General features: G+C 53.5%; 1 protein-coding gene across 2 annotated transcripts in view; it reads right to left on the bottom strand.

Moving 5' to 3' along the window:
• Positions 1-14853, bottom strand: part of GRAMD1B (GRAM domain containing 1B) — a 251406-nt gene that overhangs the window by 23333 nt on the left and 213220 nt on the right. For both annotated transcript variants that reach the window (XM_049713921.1, XM_033407353.2), the window contains 6 exons: positions 8346-8430; positions 7756-7859; positions 6925-7020; positions 5461-5541; positions 1996-2111; positions 52-208 (listed from right to left, as the gene is read on the bottom strand). In XM_049713921.1, coding sequence (XP_049569878.1) covers positions 52-208; positions 1996-2111; positions 5461-5541; positions 6925-7020; positions 7756-7859; positions 8346-8430 — 639 coding nt within the window. The remainder of the gene's footprint in view (positions 1-51; positions 209-1995; positions 2112-5460; positions 5542-6924; positions 7021-7755; positions 7860-8345; positions 8431-14853) is intronic.

Here is a 14853-nt window from a genome sequence, read left to right as displayed (position 1 = left end):
GGGAAACACCGCCACTGGATTGGGTGGAAGCAAAGGGCTCCCCGCCCGTACCGAGACGGGCGCTTCGCTGCTCCCCGTGGATGTCAGCGTGCTGTTGGTGATGGACTTCTTGGGCAGTTGTGGACTGGCATCCGGCTTGGTCTCTATGCTGCTTTTGGATGAGCTGTCATTCACTTCATTCTCCTCTACAGGGATCTCCTCACAGTAGCTGAAAAGAGACAGTGTGAACCCACGTTAGCCTCAGTGGCCAAGACGGCAGGCTCACAAGAAACTCACACCCACCGATCCATCCAAAACTATGGGCTTTCCTGCTTCTTTGCTCTGTGCGTGACCTTCCGCAAACCTCTCGCTGCCCCTGAACTGCTCTCCTAAAACCTCCTTCCCACCTGACACCCCCTCCCCATGGTAAAATTCTGTCCCCAAACTCACCTTTTCTAGGCACCCTCCTTAGATTTATCCCCATCTAAATAAGAAAACTGTCTTAAACTTTCTTTTTCCATTGGCTTCCCATCCCACCCCAACCTGACCATGTGAATCAAACATCCGGGCTCCGAGCATACATCTGATTTCCCACAGTGACCAGGACAGGACTCTGGACATGAGTGCCCTTCGAGGGGACCTGCCCAGATTCTGGATCATAACTAGCAAACTTCTCTGCATTGCACACCTGAGGAAAAACCCTCCTTGAGATAAAGGCAGGTGCCCTTCTGCGGACAACTTCAGGGATGCCATCGGAGCCTCCCCCAAGGGAGAAATCGTCATCACCGTCGTCATCAGCATCTAATTTATACTTTACATGTGACCTCATCTGGACGCATAACAACTCTGAGCAAATCATTCCATGCGTTTCAGAGATTATCAAGTAGATATTCACAGAGGCTAAGTGATAACTACTATTAAGTGTCAGAAGTGGTACCTGAGCCCTGGGCTATGCACCACACGTTTGACGTTCTTTCCTTGCTGTCCATTCCTCTTGCCTCTCACATGACCACCAAGCCTCTACCTTCCAACCTCAAGCATACTGTATCACTCTGCAGTCCCATCTGTCTTAGCCTGCCAACAGCAGCCCCTTCTCCTCACAGCGTCCTTCCCTTGGCTTTCAGGATACGAAAACTCTCCTAGCGTTCCTCCTCCCTCACTGAATGTTCTTTTGTGACTTCTTTTGCTGCCTCTTTCTCTTGTTGAGTGTTCCCAGGCCCAGTCCCTGAGCTTCTTCTCATGTTAATTCAGCCACCTGGTGGTCTCAGCCACTAGTAACCCCCAAGGTTATGTCCCTAGCCCAGACCTCCCGGTGAACTCCACACTCACACACACAGATGCTTATGTGACCTCTCCACGTGGCTAACAGTCATCTCAAACTCAACTCGCCTAAAATCAAGCTTCTGACCTTCCCCCGCATCTGCTCTGCTTACAGTATTGTCCATCTCAGTTCAGAACAACCCTATCCTTCCTGCTGGTACATCCTTAAAGCCACCTTTGGATCCTTTCTGGGCCATCAGCAAATCCTTCAAAATATGTCTGGTTCTATCTTCCAAATATATTCAGAAACTAACCACTTACTGCTGTTTTTACTGCTACCTTCCTGGTCCAAACCACCATCACCTCTCATCTAAGTGATCTAAATGATTCGGCAGCCTCTTAGCCAGCCTGCCCTGGCTCCCCTTCACTCTATCTTCAACCCAGGAGCCAGAGTGATGTTAAAATGTTATGTCAGATCTCATCAATTATCCATTCAAAGCCTTCCCTGGCTTCTCATCCCCCTCTGAGGAAAAGCCAATCATCACGCTGACCCAGAGGCCCTGAGTCCAGCCCGACCTCCCCGACCTCCCCGCTTCCCACCTGCCCTTTGCTTGCTGGCCCAGCTGCCGCTTCCGCTCCCTCCGCCTGGGAGGGGCCTCCCTCACTCCGCCAGGGCCTTACTTAGACGCCATTCCCCAGCCGCCCGCACCCCTCTGGAGAGGCTTCCCCGGGCAGCCTGCCCTCTGCCTCGCTCACCCCATCGTGTTGAAGTCGTCGTCGGGGGGCACGTAGTCCTCGTCGTCGCTGGTCAGGCCCAGCTCGTTCCCGTAGCACTGGTGAACGAAGTGCCAGAGTTCCTTGGGGCACAGGGGCTGCAGGGGCGGCAGACGGGCTCTGACCCTCCCTCCTCAGGACCCCACTCTCCACAGAGGCACTGAGCTGAGCTGGACGCCCCCAAGGGTAGGAGAAGCCAAACTCCAGGCAGCGCCTCCACAACAACCCCACCCCCCGCTCTTCTGATCTCAGCAAGACGCCCATCGTCCCCCTAAGAATACGGCTTTTAGTAAAGCCAGGAGCTTCGCCTGTTCCCTCAACTCAGGTCTGCATGGTGGGACCAACGGGCCCTTGAGGATGGCAACCGCCCGCCTCCCGCTCCTGTGGGTGAGGTCCGGCATTCAGCGGCACAAACCAAAACTCCTCTGGGGCCAAAGTGATCACAGAGCTTCTGACTTGGACTCAGAATGAGCACCAGAGGCCCCTGGGCCAGTCTCGCCCACGCTGCGGAAACCTCCTTATACTAACAGTGGTCACACAGGTCCTCACGGACCTGACCCAACATGGATCAGGTCCAAGAATGAGGTGTGACCTCAAAGGTGGCCCATTCCACAGTCGGGCAGCTCCTGTGCTTGGAAAGAAGTCTACATTCTCGCAGTTTCAGGGCCTCAAAGGTCACTGCATCCAGCCCTCTCTTCACTACTTGAATACTTCCTCCTTTATTCTTAATTACAATCAGTCTGCCTACAGTTCTATGTATTAGTTCCATAAAGAGTTTTTCTCATTTCACTGCGTGTCTACATGTCCTCCTCAAAAGCACTGTCCTAAGAAGAGTTAGCTCTCATTGAGGTTCAGAGTTTCGGAAAAGAGGCAACAGAATGTCAAAGAATGAAGGTCAAAGGTGGAGACCATGGATGAGTCCAAGGTTAGGAGGAGGGAGAGAAGGTGGGAGGGATAAGTATGTGAAAAAGAGAAGCGTTAAGAAAAACAGAAGCAGGGACTTCCCGGTGGTGCGGTGGTGAAGAATCCGCCTGCCAATGCAGGGGACACGGGTTCGAGCCCTGGTCCAGGAAGACCCCACGTGCCGTGGAGCAACTAAGCCCGTGCACCACAACTACTGAGCCTGCGTTCTAGAGCCCGTGAGCCACAACTACTGAGCCTGCATGCCACAACTACTGAAGCCCACCTGCCTAGAGCCTGTGCTCCACAACAAAGAGAAGCCGCCGCAGTGAGAAGCCCTCGCACCGCAACGAAGAGTAGCCCTCCACTCGCCACAGCTAGAGAAAACCCACGCACAGCAACAAAGACCCAATGCAGCCAAAAATAAATGAATAAATTTATATAAAAAAAGAAAATCAAACTTAAAGAATGTTCCCACCAACAGATTTGATAAGGAGTTTGAGCTTTCTCTGACCCCATCCTTTCGAGGTATGGTTTAAGAAGCACGCAGCTGGCAGGATGCCATGAGCCAGGTCTCCGCGTTCCCGGCTGAGGAGAACTGCCTGGAATGGCCTAGTCGGGGCTCTCTGTGAGCCGGAAGGGTCTGGCGTGGCAGCTCTCTGTGCTGGCCGCACCCCCCACCCCCCGCCCCAGCGCCAGAGGGAGGCACCTGCTTCTGTACCTGGACCTCCTCCCTCCTCCCAGCAGCCTTTACATACACCATCCACCCTGCCCGGGACACATCCGCGTCTCTGCCAATCCACGCCCTCCCCTTCTCCACAATTCACCTGCTCCACGCAGCCTTCCCTGACCAGCCCCACCAGGCTCAGCTTGTCTGACCGCAGCCAGGCCAAACACAAAAAGCAGACCCTGCTCATCAGCCAGAATTCTGACGTGATTTTGTGAGAGTTTTTGCGAACCACATGGATGACCCTCTGTCTTAGTTACAAATGACAGTGGTTGTGAGCTGAAAATTCAGACCTGCCAATGGAGACTCAAACGCATTTCTCAGTTTACCGTTATCCACGGCTAACAAAGGTAGACGATCAACTCAGGATAAGTTACCAGGATTTACACGAAGGCTACAGACTTCCAGGTTAGAAGAAACTCTAAATAACAAATCTATTTAATTTTCTTTAGACAGTAATAAGTTTGGGCTAGAGTCAAGGTGGATACACACATAAATTTAAATACATACAAGTCACATATATAATTGTAATTACAATATTATATAATTATATTACATAATTGTTCCCCCAGGTCTCCTTCCCTGGCTGGGAGGCTGTTTCTCAACACCCCCGGCATCTGCGTGCACAGGCTGCACAGCCACGTCTCCATCTGCATCTCCCACAGTGTCCCCTTCATCCAGGTGATCAACCGGTGGCTGTGTTAACTCTATCTTCCTATTTTCTGCATTTCCTTAAAACTTATTCTATTGAAGTATAGCTGGCTCACAATGTTGTGTTCATTTCTGCTGTACAGCAAAGTGATTCAGGTATACATATACATATGTATATAGATTCAGTTATATACATATATACACACCTATGCTTTCTTTTTCATATTCTTTTCCGCATGGTTCATCACAGGATATTGAATATAGTTCCCTATGCTATACAGCAGGACCTTGTTGTTTATCCATTCTGTATACAAGACTTTGCATCTGCTAATCCCAAACTCCCAGTCCTATTTTCCGTATTTTTGATGCTCTAGCATCTGAGGTCTTGCTGACTGGGGAAGGCCTGCCCCTTGCAGGGCTAGCTAATTCCTAGAGATAGAACTCACCCTGCCAGGGAGACTACCTTCCCTATGTAAACCGGCCAAGCCAAAGCCCACACACCGAACCACCTCGTTTTTCTAGCTCTTACATACCAGGCCAATACTCTCTCGCACTAATTACCCCGGGACAGTCTCTCTGGAGATGGTCTCTCTACCCTGAAGCCCAGTGAAACATTCAAACTAGCCAGTCCAGTGAGCGGCTTGGCCAGCTCCCCCCGCCTCACTCATCCTTTCCCATGAAAACCTGCAATGAAGGCTCTTGCCCCGCTTCCCCCTCGCTCTCCCTGCCTCCTGTCTGACCTCGAGCTTCCCCGTGTGGCCCTGGCTGGCATGCTGGGGCCTCTGCTTCTAGGGATCTGTGAGTATAAAAACCTCTTCCTTCATGACAGTCATTTCTGTGTCTGGGCGTCTTACCGCGCCTGATTAAAACAAACCCCGGTGCGTTTTAAAACAGCGGGAGTGCACTGCCCTGTCAACAGGGCCTTGCTCCAGGCGGCAGTGAAGCTGTTCACATGAGAGGATGTGCTAGTCTCAGCACCTGGGTCACCAGCAGTGGAGGATATGTTACCGCGAGCCTGGAGGACTTCCAGAACCAAGAGAGACATGGGCTTCTTTGGAGCAGGCCAATGTCACAGTAAGAGCAATCACTCCAGTGGACCCCCACCCAAGCGGAAAGAACATTCTAGGTGGGTGTGCATCCTGAGGCTGAAGGAGCTGGGCGGGACTCACCTTTTCCAGGAGAGCGTTCTGCCAGAGCCGGAACATCATCATATACGTCCTATCCCGGGCCCCAAATGAAGTGAAAAAGTGCTGGATTGAACGAGAAAATGGCAAGAAGCGTCTGTTAAGACTTACAGTATAGTGAATGGAGACACGGTACTCCTTCCTTTAAGAAAGGCTCCTGAGTCCATCCTCAAATACTGCGGACTCTCAGTCACCCGTGATCACAGCACAGGGGCTCTGTAGTGACTGGGGTCAGCACACCAGGGACCAGGGCCCTGGGACCTCTGAGTCCGCACTGTCTCCATGTCCTTCAATGTCCACCCACACTTTCGTCAGTGGTTCTCTTTCTGGTTTGAAGTTCTCACCTCCATAAAAAACTTCCTGCGCCTACGTACACGGACTGGGCGAGTGGTGAGCTGGGAACCAGCCCAAGGGAAGGAGAAGGCAAACCCACTAACCCACTCACCCTTTGATTCACCAATTCAGCAAATACTTGAATATTAGTGTGTGCACTCTTCTACACGTACACACACTAATACGTGTGCACACACTCTTCTACATGTTTTGGGCACAGTAACAAACAAAACAGAAAGCTCTTATGGAGCTTACACATTTGTGGGGACCTTTTATAATGTGTGGGAAGAAAGCGACAGAGAACCAGATTTTACTGAACACATTCCAGGTGCTTCACAAATGCTCCTTCATTTAAACCACACAGAAGCTTTGGGAAATAAACATAACTGCTAATCCTTAATAAAGAGAAACCGGCTGGTGAGGTTAGGTGACCTCTGTAATCGCAAAGCTGCTTCGTGCCAGAAACAGAATTCAAAGCAAAGGCTATCGGACCCCTGAGCCTCAGGGTTCTTGCCTCTGAAGTGCCTGAGTTCAAGGGCACTGCAGACCTGCATTCAGTCCAGCCCTAGCCCCGAAGCTACCAGTCTTCAGGCTCTGGTTAAAGGTCAAAGATCACAGTGTTTCCTCCGCTCTCAATTTTATCTACCACATTTTCCCCATGCTGACGATATGGACAGTCTGTCTCCCGTCAGACGCCTCATCCCTCTCGATGAGCTGTCCTGCTATATGATGATACAGCTGACATTTGTATAGCACTTTGCAATTTAGTGTTTTCAAGTGTGTGAGGTCATTTCAGACTGTTAAACAGGCATTGCCGGCTCCGTTTTACATTTACAAACTGGGGCTCAGAGAGGTTACATAATGTACCTACAGCCACGGGACTCTAATTCAGGTGTTCTGGCTCCAAGTCCAATGTTCTGCCCCTCCACCTCGCCCCCTGCTCAGACCCCAAGCGCCCTGCCCACCACGGAGGTGGCTCCCGTAATCTGCATCACCTTACCACCTCTCACCCCAATCCTACTGGCCTCCATATTCGTGCAACTGAAGGGCAGAAATCCAGCAGTAGGGGGACTAGGGTTTGGGGGAACAGAAAGTCCAGGATCAGGCTCTACTAACCTTTTCCGAGTCCGTGCAAACTTGGATGGCATTGGGAATGAGGCGGGCTGTTTTTTCTTTAGTCATGGAGCAGATGTCTTTCAAACGAACGGTCAGCTGGCATCCGCACAGAAACAGAGAATGGATAACAAGCAAGAAGAGGCATATTAATAGAGTCAGGCAAAGAGTGTTCACAGGGCAGCAGTTCAGACAGAGGAAATCAGATCACAGGCTGCATACTTCTAAACCCGGAAGGGACCTCCTTAGGGATCACCTGGTTTGGCCCCTTATTTCAGACGCCACACGGCGAGCCTCGCCCAAGGTTCTCTTGATTCTTGGTCCAACGAGCTTTGCTTTCTCATTTCTACACAGCCTGATAAATGTGCAGAGGTCCCATCACGATTTGCCACTTACAGAAACACAGAACACTGGCACTGGATGGGACCTTAGAGTCATCTAGTCTGTCTTTTCTCACTTTATTTTATAAGATTAGGAAACAAGGCAAATAAAGGACTAGCCTAAAGTCACACAGCTACTGGCTGCAGAACCAGAAAGTACAAGCCTGTTCTCTTGAGTCCCAAGGCCAGTGCCCGTTTTACCCTACACTTCTGCCTCCGTGGTGACTCCTGCCAAATATTTACCTGCACTTCCCCAAAATCAAATGCTCACCCGAGGAGGAGGGAGGGGAAGGCATGGTAGAGAGATCCATCCTTCAAGATTCAGGCACGTGCTTTTGTGAATTATGCAAAGGCTTGGGCAGAGTTTGAAACCAACCAAAGGACAAAAGTGAGGGCAGCTTCCGCAGCCACAGCCCAGGGGGACAGCCCCAGGGAGCAAGCCCCAGGTCTTTACCAGAGTTTCCCAGCGGAAGATGTTGCTGTAGAAGCAGATCCAGTTTTCAGAGAGGTAGAGTCGGCCCTGAAGAAGAATGTCTCTTTGGAGTGCACAGGAGTAATCTGTGGTAGAATGGGGGACGGAGCTCAGGGACAGGGAGCGTTCTCGGCAAACCAGTACCATCAGGCAAGCCATCCCCCAGCAGCCCCGGGAAGCCCAACTGCCCACCATGGACTAGGTGTGTGAAACACTAGTCTAGCGGCCAAGGGAGTCCCTGGCATCTCCTGATCAGGCAGGAGAAGGATGTGAACTACGTCAGAGGACGAAAAGGCCAATATAATTCAACCAACGCCCCTCCCCCTCCACAACTTCCCAGCCCCTCCTCTGCCGGGCCATCTGCAGGGACAAGAGTGGCAGCGACGCCTCCCAGGCCGGGCTCTCTGGAGGCCATCACGCAAGTGGGGCTCAGCCCTGAGTCCCCACCGCTGGGGCCAGCTCCCTGGACATCCTCGCTCCCTATTCCCAGACAGATGCTCTTACTTGGGGAACCTGTACTCAGAAGCAGCCTGATTGCCTTCCTGCCCCCACACGCAGGTCACCCAGCTCACCAACGATGAGGCGCTCCGTGTCTGGAAGTTGCTTAAAGAGCTTTCTGAAGTCTTCATTTCTCTGCTTGTAAGTGGGGCTTAACACCTGCGTGACAATGGCCAAGGTTAGCAGGATGTTCCCAGGTTCACGGGCTGGGGAGGAAGGTGTGGGAGGAGGACCTGCTTGCATGTTTCAAGGCAAAGCTGAGGCTCTGTTGCGCCAGAGACCCCAGGAGTTAGGCAAAGGGGGCTTGGTATGGAAAAACATGGTGGAGAGAATTTGATGCTGCAGAAGGCTTTATACCCAGTGTCCATCAGTGAGAAAATGTCAAACATACTAAGCAGGGCCCACAGAACATCCCAAGTGGACAAAGGGAGGAGGGACAGCCCTGGGCTATTGCTGTTCTGCCTCTGACAGCAGGAAGCACCATGGTGACACTGAAGCAGGCCCAAGGGGACTAAGGGGACCAAGGGGACCCCCACCCCCACCCCCCGGCAGGACCCAGGATATGACGGTGCCCAGTGTAGCCCTCAGAAGAAGCTGTCATTACGAGTAACACAGTTAGCACTTGGCTGTGTCTGAACTTCATGATTGGAAAAAAGAAATCATGAAACATAAGACTAGTACAATGTTATGTCAATTATAGCTCAATAAAACTGGTGGGGGTGGAACGAGGAATTACACCTTTACAAAGAGTGGACTAAAAAAAAAAAACCCCATAAAACTAGTACTAGGGCTTCCCTGGTGGCACAGTGGATGAGAGTCTGCCTGCCGATGTAGGGGACACGGGTTTGTGCCCCGGTCCGGGAAGACCCCACATGCCGCGGAGCGGCTGGGCCCGTAAGCCATGGCCGCTGAGCCTGCGCGTCCGGAGCCTGTGCTCCGCAGCGGGAGAGGCCACAGCAGTGAGAGGCCCGCGTACCACAAAACAAACAAACAAACTAGTACTAAAAAAAAAAAAGCACACAAGTAGGGAATTTAAAAGCGTATCTTGCGGGCTTCCCTGGTGGTGCAGTAGTTAAGAATCCGCCTGCCAATGCAGGGGACACGGGTTTGAGCCCTGGTCTGGGAAGATCCCACGTGCCGCGGAGCAACAAAGCCCATGCGCCACAACTACTGAAGCCTGCGCGCCTAGAGCCCGTGCTCTGCAACAAGAGAAGCCACCGCAATGAGAAGCACGCGCACCACAACGAAGAGTAGCCCCCGCTCGCCGCAACTAGAGAAAGCCCGCGCGTAGCAACGAAGACCCAAAGCAGCCAAAAATAAATAAATAAATAAATAAAAACAAAAAAACGTATCTGGCCACTTGAGGTACCCAAACTTCACTCCCTCACCATCCCTTAGAAGACTATCTAATCCAAACCTTACGTTACCAGTGAGGAAACTAAGCCCGGAGAGAAGTCCCTGCCCAAAGTCCTCTGGCTGGTCAGTTAGCAGAAGTCTCGATCCGTGGTTCTGTGCTCACCTCCCACCATCACCTGTGCTGCCAGACACCCCTGAACCCACACCTAGCGTTTCGGTGCCTCAGGGAAAACTCAAACCCATCAACTGCCTTAATGAATCCTTCTTGGAAATTCCATGAACCAGTTGAACAGACAGGAATCCTGCTCTTTCCAAGCTTACAATCAATCGTGTGCCCGTAAGCGAAAGGCACCCAAGGATGATACACGAAGACAAGCGCACAACCGGGAAGGGCCAGGCCTCGTGACAGAGACGCGTGCACTCCACCCAGGTGACTTGCTGACCTACTTATGCCAGGAACACACGCAGGTAGACAAACCGTCCTGCTGTTGCTGACAGATGGGTCTTGGCCATTGACGCTTTCTCGCCCACTTCCCTGGGAATCCACTGGCAAACAGCTGGAGTTCACAATGGAGTGAACTCTGCACTGTTCGTTTCTTGGCTTTCTGCAAAGCTAATGGCCCGTGAGACAGCTGAGGCTGCGGCCTGACCACCCTGGCAGCAGGCACTGACTACCTCAGCTTGGTGACTACCTGTGCCAGAGGAAACAGGAGGATTTCAGGAAGTTGGAGGAGAGAAAACAGCATGACTTCAGTTTGGGGGCGGTTTTCCAGGTAAGAGAGAAAGAAGAGGAGTGCTTTCAACTACTTTGTCCATAGTTAATTTGACATTTAAACTCTTGTTTTGGCTTATTTATTTATAAAATGAGTTTTGTATGTGCAAGTGGACCCTCTGCTACCTTCCCCAAAGCAACAGATATGCTGTAGAATCCCAGACTTCAGAACTCACCGACCGTATGTTTGAACCAAGTATCGGGGTCATTGGGAGGGAATGTCTGGAAGCCAGCCCATCCCGTGACTTCTACGGCTAGAAAAGACCTCAGAAGACAACATTCCTCGGACCCATCAAACTGATACTGAGGTATCCAATCTCAGTGGCCCCCTGGCCTCACGGAACACAGTCCACACACTGAAAACCCTTGCCTGAGCACCTGTCAGGAAGTTCCTAATTATGTCTAACCGACCTTGCAGAGCTAACATGGAGTGAGATACGACCCTGCACCAAACACTATCATAAGCCCTTCACAACATCCTCTCACCTGACCACAGGGTCGTTTTTACGATCCCGTTTTAGACGCGAGGAAGCTGAGGCGCAGAGAGGTTAAGCAACTTGCCCAAGGCACGTGGTTACTAAATGCGAGTGTGGAATATGAACCGGGCGGGCAGTGTGGTCCACAGCTCTGGGTCTGAGCCATCACTCTGCACTGCCTCAGGATCCTTGCGCCAAGAAGGAAACAACAGGGATGCCCCAGCTGAGCACACCCTCTTGTGGATGAGGTGTTCACTTACGCGTGGGGCCCCCACTAGCCTTCCATGCCTGCAACTGGGGCTTTTTTGGGGCGGGGGTATAGTTTCAGTTTTGCAAGTTCTGGAAATTGGGTGTACAACAATGCGAACATACTTAACCTACTGAAATATATATTTAGAAATACCTAAGATGGTAAATTTTATGTTATGTGTATTTTACCATACTTCTTTCTTTTTTTTTTGGCCACGCCATGTGGTTTACGGTATCTTAGTTCCCCGACCAGGGATCAAACCCAGGCCTTGGCAGAGTGAAAGTGCACAGCCCTAACCATTGGACCGCCGGGGAAACCCCACAATTTTTTAAAAAGCTGTATCAGTTAAGCCGGTCTTAAAGTTCCAGTATCAGCCTGAGGACCAGCCTACCAGGTGGCCCCAGACCCCCTTCAGTTGAAAGTGGACATCAGGCATCCAATTGCCTGCAGCCTGGAAGTCCTCCCCTTTCTAAATGTTCCCTCCGTGGTGCTCTGTCACCCCTGCTCCTCTCGCATCCAGTGAGGACTCAGACATGGACAGAGATGCAGGCGCAGGGAGTCTGGCCCTCATTTCCAACCCAGAGGCAAACGGAGGGAGCCGCCTCTCCTCCCCTCGGAACAAAGCCGTGGCTATGGGGAGGGGAGGGCCCATCCAGCCCTGACCTCAGAAGTCAGCCAGTTCTGCGAGGGCTGCCTCGGCGGGGTGTAGGAACTCCTTAACCCAGGCCCGCAAGGCACTGCCCTGATTCGAGCAGGCTGCCAGTGTGGAAGGTAGGCAGGCTCGCCTCCTAGAGTCTAAAGTCCAGAGATCTTAGTTGGCCCCGCCACCATCTACCTTCTTGTCCCGGGAGACTGTGACCCTCTCTCCCTGGCGCCCTCGTGCTCTTAAAGCCGTCTCCTCCGAAGGGGAGGCACGGCTCACCTATTTTCATTTTAAATGGCCAAAGACTTCTGGTCCAAGGCTTGTCAAACCCGGGGCCCTCTCAGGGAGCAGGGCCAGGTGGAGAACGACAAGGGCGCAGCAGACCTGTTACACGGCGCAGAGAAGTGAGGATGCGCACTCACGGCTGGGATTTCCTCAGACCCGGGCCGGCAGCAGAGTTCCGCGCCGGCAGGTCCATCCGTCAGTTTCTCCAGGCGCCGCTGCAGGGGCTGGCTGTCCTGCTCCAGCAGGAGGCTCCAGAGGACCCCCGATTCCGTGAGAGATTCCATCCCGGTCCTCGAACTCCGACCCCCCCCCACCGTCCCCACAGGATGAACCAGTCAGTCTCGCCGGGGCTGGACGCAGAGAGGTGGCCTCTGGCTCCTCGGCAGCGGGTCTGTGTGACCCTCGCTGGCCCCCCTGGTGCCCCTAGAGCCCGGTTCCCGGCGCAGAGCCTCACGGGTGGGAGGGTGCGGTCAGCAAGGTTCTCAGGCGGGCTGGCCAGAGTCTCCAGGGGCTGGGCTCTGCCTCATCGCACTCGGCTCCCAGCGTGGCAGGTCTCCAGGCTGCGGGGGACCCAGATGGGACGTGAGGGGGCCCCTCCTCCGGGTCAGCGTGGACAGCCGCTCCGAGGGGCCAGCTGCGGCCAGGACGTGGAGGACGGGGCAGGTGCACAGGGCCGCCAGAGTCCCGCCCCACCGTTACTCACACACAGTAAGTACAGTGGCTCACGGCTGGTCTGAAACTCCAGGGAGGACAGACGCCCAACTCCCCAGCTCTGTCTGGCCCGTCCCGTAAGGCAGCCTGTTCAACGTGCAGTCGCTGCTCTGGGCGGGCGCTGGTCGCTGTGACTCACGGTCCTCACCCAGGCAGCGTGGCCACCGCTGGCTGGGGCACCAGGGCCTGCTCCCCCCCACACCCCCTTTCCTCCCAGACGCGCTCCTCTCGGCTGACCAGCAAACAACTTCTTTGTTAGAATCGCCCGTGGCAGGAGGGAGGGGGGGGAGGCAGGGCGGGTGGGCGGGCAGGGCCGGAGCCCTACACACGCTTCGAGTTACAGGATCTGGATGATGGTACCGGCCAACGTCCTCCAGTAACCCCCGGCCTAGCCTGGCCTCCCCAGCAGATGTTTCCTGCAATGGAAAGTAGCTGGCCAAGGCTCTGCGTCGGGGAAGGGAGGGGAGGAGGTGCCAGGGGCACTGCTGTTGTGATGAAATCTGAAATGTGAGACCTGAACAGCCAGGGACTTCTTGGAGACACGCTCTCCCTCACTGGCCCATCCATCCACCAACTCCCCCGTAGCAGCAGCAGCAACAGGAGACTTGGAAGTTTAACTCATCCTGTTTCAGATGTGCCGGTGGGGAGAAGCTGAGGCCAACAGCTCCCAGGTGTGTGGGCGGCATCGCCTTCCTTCCCAGGGACACCGGGAGGGCACCCACTCAGCCTCTCAGACCTTGAGGGCCAAGGAACCATGCTAAGAGCAGAGAATCTGGGCCAGCTCCAAAGGAGACAGACAGGCTGCAAGGAAGCTGAGCCCTCTGGAGAGGAAAGAGAGCCAGGCCAATGAGGGCAAGAAGGGCTCTAGAAAGAGAAGCTGGGGCAGAGGTCAGACAGCACTGGGGCCGGGAAGATTGGATTCCCAGGAAATGTCAGACTCTGGAGACAAACGGGGCACCTCCCTCGCCCTCCCCAGTTCTGCCCGCCTTGCCAGGAGGGTCTCCAGGCTGCACAAGAGGGAGAACATTGCCTTTGTCCTAGGAGTCTCAGCTACCGGTATTTGACGCAGTAACGCTCAAACTGTACCGTACTTAAAAATGATCTAACCATCGTATTAAAAGTATAGATTCCTGACTCCCAACACCCAAAATTGTGCTTCAGAGGAACCTGGGGTCTCCCAGTTAAGTCGTGTTGGAGGGAGAGCCTGAGTCCTCCCCAGAACTCCTGTTCGCGTCTCACTGTGCACACCTCGGACGCAGCCACCTCCTCCGCCCATCCATCGTGCAGGGTGATTCCTCTCTCAGACTACCATCTTCTCCAGGAAGCAGCTAACGCCCCCAACTATCTTCTCCAGCACCTGGTATGGTGGGTTTCAAGTCTCCGCCGCTCAGAAACTATTTAGCACATGAATGCATTCCTTCTGCGCCTCTTACACTGTCCCTATTTACACAGCATCGTGTGTGTACACATCCACACACATCCCCGCTCCTCTAGGCACGGGCCCCTCAGCACCCAGTCCCTGCCAACACTCTCCAAGCCATATATCCGAGCTTCTCTCCGCCCTGCATCAGCCCCACCGTCAGGAGTGGGGGAGGAGAAGTCAGCAATTCCGTTTTCCAGGGTGACCGGAATGCTTCTCTCCTGGGCCTCAGCAGACCCCACGATCTAGGCAGTGCCAGGACCCAAGAGGGCTGAATCCTTACAGAAATTCCCTAGAAACACTTGAGTATTGCTGCGGCCAGATAAGGGGATGACTGTTTGGGGTCCGATGCAGTGAGTCAGGGGCAGGACACACCCAGAAAGATAAGCCCTGGAGATGAGTCTCAGTGCTCTCAGCCTTTGTCTCCTACGCCCCTCACCGGGCAGGGCAGCGGGCAACTTCCGGCCTGGGGAGAGGGAACTGGCCCCAGGCTAAACATTAACTCCAAGGCAAACACTGGGAGCTGGGACCAAGTGGTACCCCTCCCTAGATAGAGCAGCGGGAGGGAGAGGGTGGAGGAGTCCAGGAAAAAAACAGATGGATCTTGGTGACACATTGGCCTCACCTAGGAAGAAACCAATGGAGACCCTCAAAGGAGACGCTGGACTT

This window comes from Orcinus orca, chromosome 8 (genome assembly GCF_937001465.1).
Source record: "Orcinus orca chromosome 8, mOrcOrc1.1, whole genome shotgun sequence".
Classification (NCBI taxonomy): Eukaryota; Metazoa; Chordata; class Mammalia; order Artiodactyla; family Delphinidae; genus Orcinus; species Orcinus orca.
Note: the sequence above shows the minus strand (reverse complement) of the source record. Positions and strands in the feature narration are given on the sequence as shown.